Genomic DNA, 11,026 nt, shown 5'->3' on the forward strand with positions numbered 1-11,026 from the left:
TTGTTTGCCCACCTAACCATCGGTTCAAGGGCCGATGAATGTCTCTCCTGACATGCAGATTAACGGGGCAGGAAAGGAGCAGGTTGATAGCTATGCCGACCGGTTCTCTCCACCTCGGATTATAGTTGAAACTGAGAGAGATTATGGTCCTTGGCTAATCCCTCGTAACAGAAGCTCCCGTTCCCGGGGTCGGGGTCGAGGTGGTGCTCTTACCAATGCCGCCGAGTGGATTGTCCACTGGGAAAAGAGAACATTAGTCCCTCTATCGCCCCATCGTCTCATGACCCTTGCCCTCCTCATTCCCCTCTCCTCATCACCTCAGTCAAGCTCTCCCCTTCTATTAACAAGATGGATTCTGATGGTTGCCATCTCTTAGCTGTTAAAAAGGTGGTTAATGTTCTCTCTTCGGAGCAGACTGGAGACCTTATCATGGAAGCTTCTTCTTCCCCCTCTCCCTCTGATTCCGATTGCTCTGATTCTCTAATGGAACCTAATGATAATATGACTCTCAGTCACTTTCAAAAGGATATCAAACTTGAAGCCTTATCTAGAAGGTATCTTTCTCAATCCTCTTCTTGTTCAAAGAAAAGGAGAAGAAACCCTAACTCTAAACTTTCTGTCCCTCTCTTCTTATTGCCATGGATTTTAAAATTTTCACTAGGAATTGCAGGGGTCTTTCTAACAAGAAAACTCAGGATCGTATCCATGATGCCATTCATAGGCTCCAACCAAATCTCCTCTTTCTGGTCAAAACCAAAATAGACATTGCTTGTTTTCACCGTTTCTGTAAAACTTTTACTAAACATTGGGATTGGGCTTCCATCCCTTCAATTGGTCATTTTTGGGGGTATTATCGTTCTCTAGCGACGTGATCTTGGGGTCGTTACCCCGGTGGCGAAACTCTCGATCTGTGCTTCATTTGGTAATATCCTCTAACAACATCCATTGGTTCCTTTCTGTGATCTACAACTCTCATATGATATCCCTTCAAAATTCTAATTGGAATAACTTATCTGGTATGTCTTCCCTAAACTTACCTTGGCTCCTCATCACGGGATTTCAATGCCATTATCTCCAATGATGAGCATAGAGGTGGTACTTTACGTAATTACTCTTCTAAAGCTTCCCTCTTCTCTGCTTTCATTGTTAATAATAATCTGGTTGATCTTGGTCATTTTGGTCCTAGCTTCACCTGGTGCAATGGCCAATCTGGCCTCTCCAGGTGTTGGGCTAGACTGGACATATATTTAGTTAATTTCAACTGGATTTCCATCATTAAAAATTTCACTAACAAACATCTTCCTCGCACAGTCTCTGACCACTCTCCTATCTATCTCTCAGTTTTTTCTAACTCTTTCTCTCACTCAAAAAAACTCTTCCATTTTGAAAATTTTCTGGTTTGACTATGCTGGTTGTTATAATTGTGTTATTAGGGCTTGGTCTTCTTGCTCTGCTTCCAATCCGATGCATTCCTTATCACATTCTATCTCTCTAACTAAGAAAAATCTCCTCAGGTGGAAAGCCTCCGATGTCCACCCTCTCGATCATGAAATCATGAACCTTGAAGTTGAGATCCAAAAAATTGAGGAGGCTGCTGGTCTTTCTGATGACCCTTGGTACCTTACTTTGGCTTCAAGCTCTGTCTAACCGCCATTAAGAGCTTCTTCGTCAAAATTCTATCTACATGGGTCAGCGGGTGAAGATGCTTTGGCTGTCGGATCTTGATCATAACTCCAGATTTTTCCATACTTCGGTCAAAATTCGGCGTCATAAGAACAAGGTCCATGCTATCCAGAACTCCTCAGGTACTATCGTTTCTGAACATTCTGAGATTGAAAACTGTTTTTTGGATTTTTTTATAAAAATCTCTGCCATTCCTCTTCCAATTTTAATGTGGAGGCCTTCTTTAATGCCATCCCGGACGATTTTGCCATTCTTGAGGAAGTGGAGAGAGCGGATTCGATTAGACCGATCTCCAAATGGGAGGTCTATCAAAGTCTCGTCTCTATGCCTCACGGCAAAAGTCCGGGTCACGACGAGCCTTAACGTTGATTTCTACATTTTTTATTGGAATATCTTGGGGATCATCTTTTTAATGTGATTTCTCATTTTTTTCCTTACCTCCTCTCTTCCTCCTTCTTGGGGAAAAACCTTTGGTGCTCTTATCCCGAAAAAAGATAATTCATCCTCTGTCTCTGATTTTCGCCCCATCTCTCTTTGTAATGTTTTCTACAAATTATTTCAAAAATTCTTGCTAATCGCCTTAAAAAAGTCATGCATAAGCTTATCGGTTATGAGCAAATGGAATTTTTTGACCGGTTGTGGCTCTTCCGATAATGTTATCGAGGCCCAAGAGATTGCACATTCTACCAAATTTGAGTACCCTGCCCCTCCTAGGATGATCATTAAAATTGACAATGAGATAGCCTTTGATACTGTTGAATGCAATGAGATCATTGCTACCCTCCAGAGAATGCGTTTTATGGATTTATGGATTGCTTGGATCCATGCATGTATTTCTTCAGACTCTTTCTCCTTACTTATCAATGGCCAAAGCTCTCCTTGGATAACTAGTAGTAGAGGATTAAGGCAGGGAGATCCCATCTCCCCCCTTCTTTTTCTCCTAGTTACCCGGAATCTTTCGACCATTCTCATCAAAGCTCTCTACCCTTTATCTAGTTCCAGGTTTTAACCCCTCTCTTTCTCATGATTTCAATCACCTGATGTTTGTTGATGATCTTCTTCTGGTCACCAATGCTACCCGTAAGACGGCTTGTAACTGTTTGTTGTGCCTTAAACTATACCACTCTATTACTGGTCAACGGCCTAATCCTTCAAAATCTGCTGTCTAATTTCCTTCTTGGTGTAACAAAAAACTTTCTAAATCCATCTCTTCCATTCTGAGAATCAATCAAGGGTCTTTTCCTCTTAATTGCCTGGGTATCCCTATTTCTCCAAATAGAATTCCAATCCCTCATTTTAACACGCTCATCTCCAAAGTCCAAAACAACTTCTCTACTTGGAACCACGCTGCGCTTTCCACTGCCGAAGAGTCACTCTCCTCAAGAGCTCTATTTTCTCTCTCCCTAATTACTTCCTTTTGGTGATGCATCTTCCTGAAACTATTCTCGATAAGATTTCCTAACTTGCCAGAACCTTTCTCTGGAGTAATGGCTGCAATGACCGTAGCTTACATACAATTGGTTGGACTTTTACTACACTTAAAACAATCTGAGGGGGGGCTCGGTCTCAGGAACCCTAGACATGTTAGGCATTCGCTTATGGCCAAGAACATTTTTGCTATTTTAAATCTTGATTCTAAGATTTGGGTGGACATCTTTAATCATAAATATCCTGATTGGAATCCCTGGTTTGCTGGTTCTCCTCTTAAATCCTCATGGTTCTTTAAATATATTTCTCATTCTGCTCAGTGTTTAAAAATGCATTTTAGAATCCTCAGTGCTAATCCTGATGTTTTGGACTTTTGGAGGGACCCTTGCATCGTGGACCTTCCAATTTTGTTCAAAACTACTTATCTTAACATGGATTTTTACTTTGATAATCTGATTTTTTTGGATGTTATTCATGAGCACAGTCTTAATTACACTCTTATTCAAAGCATTTTTGGTCTCAACCTTGAGTAGGTTTGGATCAATAGCATTAGGTTTGATTTTAATTCCCATAATCACTGGGTTTGGGGGCCTCAATCCCTTCGTACCTCAGTTGCTGCTGTTGTTTATGACTTCTTGGTTTCTTCTGATCCTAGGCCTTGGCAGGGCTGGAATTATATTTGGAAGCTTTGTGTGTTGCCCCGTATTAAGACTTTTATTTGGAAGTTAGCTCATGGTAAACTCGCTACTGGTGATTATCTCTATAATCTTAATATTGGCCCCTCTACTCAATGCCTTTTTTGTGGTTTGGTCTCTGAATCTGCCTCTCATATTATTTGGAACTTCTATAAAATTGTCCCTTGTTGGAACACTCTTTGTGATTCTTTCAATTTGGATCCTTTAATTTTAACTGATTTTAGTTCGGGTAGCTGGCTCACTATGAGATTTACTCCTAAGAATTCTGATTTTTTTTCAAACCACTTATAGCTACTATTGCTTGGATTATTTGGAAGGAGCGCTGAAATTTAATCTTCAAAGGCTGGCAACCTAAGTATCATACCATCTACTCCCTCGCTTGGAAGTATTGTCTGGATTTTTTCAGCTCTATTGGTAAAAATATCAGGGAGTTTCCTAACACTTCTCACACTTCTTGCCCTTGGAGCTCTATTAATATCTTTACAGATGCATCTTGGTCTGATTCGCCTTTGAGTTGTGGCTTAGGTTTCATTGCTATTTCCAGTTCTGGCCAAATCTTACTTGCTGGATCTATGGGCTCCAACAGTGATTCTCCAATCTCTGCGGAGATTGCTTCCATTCATTTTGCCCTAGACCAATGCATCTCCAAAAACTGGTTCCCTAATCGAATTCTTTGTGATTGTCTAGGAATTGCTCGCCTACTAAAGCACTTCGACAGCTGCATGGCGTGGTGCTTCAAGTCTAATATTGACAGCCTCAAGATGAAGTTACTCAACTACTCATGTTCTGATGTCAAGATTATTCCCCGATCTAATAATCAAATTGTTGATGCTTTGGCGCACTTTGGACATTTGAACCCTCACCTCTTCCTATTCTCTCAAGGATTGGACCGTCCCCTTTGGCTTGATGCTCTGCTGGAGTTTTAATCTCTTTTTTTAATTAGTTTTCTTTTGTCGAGCCTTGGCTCTTTTGTTCAAAAACCAAATAAAATGACAGTCACAAGGATGGGCACTGGTATAAAACCATTCAACTGGGAATGATAAAAGTAAAAGACATTAGTGCATGAAAATTGAATAGTAACAATGCCATACTATAAATTAAAAGAAAACTATGAGATTAAATTAATTTCTTCAAGAGAATCCTTTTATGCGGAATTGGCTAAATTTGATCAATATAATTGACATATAAAGAAATAAACTTTAAATTTTAACTTGTAATTATCAAAATCAACATTAGTAATCCAACTTAAGCATTGTAATATGGTATCTTATCATTCTGCAATTTGGCACTGTTTTTAGTTTATTAAAAGGTGCATGCAATTTGTTAAAAGATGTCTATTATATTCATATAACTGACATCTAGTATTTCACTTTCAATAAACTTACCTCATAATGCTGAATTTGAAGTGAAATTACTAATGGCTTTGAATAGTTTATCTTCATTCAGTGGCTTTTCTAAATAAGTATCCATTCCCAGCAAGTATTGCTTTTTCCTCCTCATCTTGAGTTCCATGAGCACTCAAGGCGATAATTGGTATATGTAAACCATACTGCTTTTCTTCTATTCGTATTTTCCTTGTAGCATGATAACCATCCATCATAGGCATCTGACAGAAAACATTATATTTGTAAATTCATTTGTCATTTATTCGTATAATTTAGAAAAAGTTGGCTTATTAGAATAACAAAAGATGAAAACTAAAGAATGTTCTCAACTAATCTATTATTTTGAGTTTGAGCTTTTCCCTTATATATAGGCTCAAAATAATCTTAATATAATTCATATTCATTGAGATTAGAAGAAAATTACCTCACAATCCATTAGGATAATATCATAAGGGAAATGATCCAAATCTTTTTGTGCTTGACTGAGATCAATAGAATTTGTTGTTTCCAGTAAAGCACTTTTCACCTTATCCAAAGCTTCTAATCCATTTTTACAAATCTCAACCTTTGCCCCAAGTTTGGACAACAAGAGAAACTCATAACGACTTATCACAGGTGAATCTTCCACAAGTAAGATACCCATCCCATTCAAATGATTAATGTCCTTGCTGATATTTTTCAAGCTAATTTTTTCAGGTTCAGATTTATGAAATTCTTGTCTCTTAAAATGCAAAGAGGATTTATCAAAATCTTCATCCTTTTGTATTTCGGTCAATGTTCTTGACTCAAGTTGCTGACTTTCAGTTGTGTCTTGGAAAAGGCTAAGCAATGGCCGCAAGCGAGTACCATAGAGTGGCCTTTTCAAGATAAGATCACATTGTCTCTCTTTGGATTTATTTAACTCAGCACTATAAGCATTTGAATTAGCTAACCAAACAACTTTAAATTGAATATTTTGAATATTCTGAGAAAATTCTTTCAGCATCAAGCAAATTTCTGAGTGATTCTCAAAATTTGAATCAATTAAAACCACAATATAGGGCATCAACATTTTGATAATTGATGTTTCAGGAAGATCCCTCGCCATCATCGGTGAAGTTTGATTATCAATGGAAATATCCAACTCTTCATCACTGTCTTGGGATATTAATTTACTTGAAGAAATACTTGACAATCCCAAATCAAATGTTCCTAGATCACCCAGGTTGAGCAATTTATGCTTAATCTTTTGTAGAACAAATTTGAGAAAATATGGACTTCTTATCTCCCATGCTTTTAATCCAAAACCCTCCAGCCATCTCTTGGCAAACCTTTTTGTCTCATCTCCTTGAATCAGCAATAATATATTGACATTTTCTATATTAAAATTTTCAATGAATGTCACTGTAAGAACACTTGATTGAAATCCAATATGATCCCATAAGCTTGCCAAATGAAGTAAATTTGGTTTCTGACCGCGATCTATTGTCAAATCTTCTCCATTTGGTACCTCACAAGACTTTAAGAAAATATTAAACCTAAAGCAAGTTCCTTTTTCCCCTTGATCTTTATCCTTTATGCCAATTTCGCCACCCATCATGCGCACCTGGTAGAAGAATAAACATATTTGTGTGTGAATTGATATATATGTTTGAATTAGCAAAATTGCTAATAAAAATAACAAAGCCATAGAAAAAAATTAAATGAAAAGATACTCACATAAGATTGAACAATTCCAAGTCCTAAACCAGTTCCTTCAAGTCCTTCATGACATGAATCTTTAACTTGAGCATAGTTCTCAAATACAAATGCTTTTTTTTCCTTTGGAATTCCAATACCAGTATCATTTACCTCAAAGATAAACTCGGTATAACTTGGATCATTTTGAATAGAATTCGATATGTTAGTGACAAGATGAGAATCTTTATTCTTGCAAAATAAATGTGAAAGGCTGAATCCATGCCTTGAAGCAATTTTGCCTTTCTCAAATATAGGTTTTTTAGCAAAAGCAAGGAATGATATATGCCCTTGGGATGTGAATTTCAGGGCATTACCTAATAAATTGTCAAGTATTCGACTAAACCTTCTGCGATCTCCCTTAACATGAGAATATTTGAAAATTGAAAAATCAATTGGATCCCAAAATATCTCAAGCCCTTTTACTCATTGCAGCAACATTGAAAGAATCTAATGATTCTTGAATAACATCAACCATATTAAATTCTCTCTCTTCTAATATCAATTTTCCCAGCTTCCACCTTGCTTGTATCAAGAATAGAATTCAATATATCTGAAACATTAGCAAGAAAATCAAGTAAATTTTCAAGTTTATACAAAAACATCATTATTTAACATTATTATCAAAGATCACTAAAATCATATGTCATACTTTTAAGATATTAGATTTCACTATTGTATCTTATAAAAAATTTAAGATGTTAGTATTAGAAGGTAGATAAAACCATTTACATATTAACACAAGCAATGTGAAAATATAATCACACAAGGATTGTAATATAAAAAGACAATTATGCCAAAGCTAATTTTTTTTATTTGTTAAAGAAGGAAAATGGGCATATTGTTTAAAGACCATATTAGGATATTAATGGTATGTTTTAACAAAAAGTACTAGTAAGGTTGCAAGAATGACACAAAATGCAAATTGATAGAATCATGATATATAGAATTTTGTAAAATATAAATAAAAAGTTATTAGGTAAGAAAGTTTTACTGATATGTAGTTAAATAGATTCTTTAACACAGTTGAGCAATAAAATTCATATATATCTCCTTACAACAATTATATCCTTTAATAATAATAATAATAATAATAATAAAAAATTTTTTGAGTTAACTTGAAAAGTAGTGATATCTAATAATTAGAAACAAAAAGTAATTGATAATTAAATAAAACCTTTTATTAGTATCTTAAAAAAAGTTCTTTTGCAATGCCATTAATGTTTTCAACATTGTAAAACTATTAATAGTCTTGATTTTGCTTTTCTACTCACCAAGAAGTTTGGAAGCGCAAGCAGTCATTTGTACCAAGTTATCATCCAAATCTGAATGTGGGGGCACCATTGTTCGACAAAGTTCTATTAAGCAAGTAATGCTTACAAGAGAAGTACGCACGTCATGGCTAGCACTAGCAAATGCCATACTCTTATTCATGCTCTTTCTCTCTATTTGTTGAGTTGCTTCTTTTTGCTTGATAAGGGCAGAACAAAGTTGCATCTCTTTCATTTTCATTTTCTTAAATATCACTCCCATGATAATACTCCCAACAAACAAAACAATAAGTAAAATAGAGAATAATGAGATCACAATGATATCCATCTTTTTGAATCTACACCCACTTTCCTTGAATGAGCGAGTGGTCATGACAGATACCTAAAAAATGCATGAAATAAAAAACATATATAAAAGTATAATAAATTGTATTTTAGACATTAGAAAAATTTTACTAAAAGCGTACCAAATGAATCCCAAAAGCTTCAAAGTGGAGCATAGTAAGAATAAGACTCCAATCCTACAAGATGGAAGCACGAATAATCATCCCCATAGCATGATATGTTCACTGCCTTTCGCTTAACATATCTATAATCCCTTGCAAAAGTTGAAAATGAATCATTCCTGAAAGCAAATAAAGTATTGGATGGCTTAATGTATGTCGAAGGATACACATCATCTAAATCCAAGAGCTGGCACATACGGAAAAGATCAACATTAGCAACAAGTTTAACAAAGTCCTTGACTTCAATTCCAATTGAAACAACTCCTATTTTGCCCACTGGAGCTGAGAATAAAAATAGTGCTTCTTGAAAATTTTCAAATCCTAAACCTCTTACAACATACGCATTGCTTCCATCCAATGAGTTATGAATCCATTTTAAGATATTGGATTCAAGAGGACAATATGCAACTATATTTCCATATCTAACTCCAGTATCCATATCCACAGGTTGAACATAAAACTGAAACGTATCATTGCAAACATCGGACAATTGGCTGTTATTGGAGAAAACAGCATAAGCTTGATTCCCTTGACGATAGTAGGAGAAGAAAAGCCTATTTTGACCAATATAAGATACCATCGAAACATAATGCATCATAGAGAATGTAGAAAACAGACTAGGAGCAACCTGCCAAATTAATAGCTACATTAAAGGAAAATCCTCATTCATAAGAGATTTAAACATGGAAGGAATTAGAAGCCATACCTTGTTTTCAATTTTAGAAATAGACTGTAAGTATTTGCCATTTGATAAGCCAAGATTCCATGCAAGATTATATGCAGAAGAGTTTATTTGAGCTAGTACACATGCTCGGTCACAAACATGAGAAAACAACGAAGCATGTGCATGACTAGCACCGTCAAATATTATTTGTTTGCCATGATTAGTTCCAATTGTCAAAATAACGAATATGACAAATCCAAATAGAACTACAATCTGCATTAAAAAAACAAAAGGAAAAGTTAATGATCAACATGAAATATACTATCACTAATGTCACGTACTCCACATTCACTCTCGTTCTTCACCAGAATGAAAAAAAATGAATTAAAGTACTTGAGATGTAGGTAGGTATCATACCATCGGGAGGATGATTTGGACAAGAAAAAGCTTCGACCTATCCATAGTTCTTCTTGTCTGCATGAAATTGACTTTAAAAATTTAATGGACTTGTATAAAAAGAAAAAAAGAAAAAACACACACAAATCAACTTTAATATCAATCATCTATAACCGTACATAATATAACTTGAAATTAAATCTAATATAAAAAATAATGATTAGGAAAAAAGATGCATGCAATAAAATAGAGTTAAAACAACACATTTAAGGTAAAATACAAAATTCAAGACAAATGAAAACTCTAAATGACTAAAACATTTTGTTGTTTATTTGCATAAATTTCATATATATTAAATAAAGAACACTAATATGAAGCTTCACCATCCACATCACACCTTCCTTTCATTTTCCTTGATGTGAATATAAAATTAATTTTTTTTAAAATATTCTAATAAAACATGAAAGAATTAAGAGAATTGATATGTGTACCAACTCCAAATGTTGATTCTTTTCCTCCTCTCATACTCATCACTGGCAAAGAAGAAAGAGGAACAACAACAACAAATCAAATGGGGCAATCTAAAGTAAATAGATTCACAAGGTTGAGAAATAAAAAGCCATCTTTCTATCTATATATATAAAACCAGTTTAACAAAACCATCAACTTGCCCATTGGAAACATATGTCTATATTTGGAAATTAAGTCTTTCTTTTTATTTTTTCCACTCTACTCCTTATTTAAAACAATTATATATCATTACCATCAAAAATTGTGATTTTAGTTAAATTGTGCAATATATCTGAAGATCATAATAAATCTTTTTTTCAAGATCAGCATTATTCACATATCCATGAATATAAATATTAATAAAAATATTATCTGGTAAAAAAATTTAAAGTAAAAGATTAGATAGATTTGCCACTATAATCTATTGTTAAGATCCCCATACTTAGTGTATAAGTATATTCCTTAAATTCTTCAATAGAATTTATGGTTTCAATCTAGAAGTGTACAAATATATGAAAGTCATATTGAGGATATAAGGATCCTTTGGACATTTTGGTATATGATACTCTGTGTATGATATAAAGAATACTCACCATTATCTTTTTTACTTTATAGGCTATCAAAAATTTATATATTGGGATGAATAATACAAATGTCTACATTCACCATTGGATTATATTTTATCTAATTGAACTCAAGGCTTAATGTTTGTATCAAGCATTTAGTTAAGTTATTTATCTTATATAATCTTATTCATTGGGCATAAGTCACA

The 11,026-nt window shown here is 34.6% G+C and overlaps 1 protein-coding gene across 1 annotated transcript; it reads right to left on the reverse strand.

Annotated features, from left to right (window-relative positions):
• Positions 1 to 5,244: 5,244 nt before the first annotated feature.
• LOC120268451 (probable histidine kinase 2) lies at positions 5,245 to 9,810 on the reverse strand. Its single transcript, XM_039275855.1, is given in 10 exon segments — positions 5,245 to 5,412; positions 5,616 to 6,776; positions 6,890 to 7,330; positions 7,332 to 7,406; positions 7,408 to 7,460; positions 8,182 to 8,560; positions 8,646 to 8,699; positions 8,752 to 9,312; positions 9,391 to 9,621; positions 9,766 to 9,810. Coding segments are annotated over 10 exon segments (3,168 nt in total).
• Positions 9,811 to 11,026: the final 1,216 nt, after the last annotated feature.

Source organism: Dioscorea cayenensis, chromosome 9, assembly GCF_009730915.1.
Source record: "Dioscorea cayenensis subsp. rotundata cultivar TDr96_F1 chromosome 9, TDr96_F1_v2_PseudoChromosome.rev07_lg8_w22 25.fasta, whole genome shotgun sequence".
Lineage (NCBI taxonomy): Eukaryota > Viridiplantae > Streptophyta > Magnoliopsida > Dioscoreales > Dioscoreaceae > Dioscorea > Dioscorea cayenensis.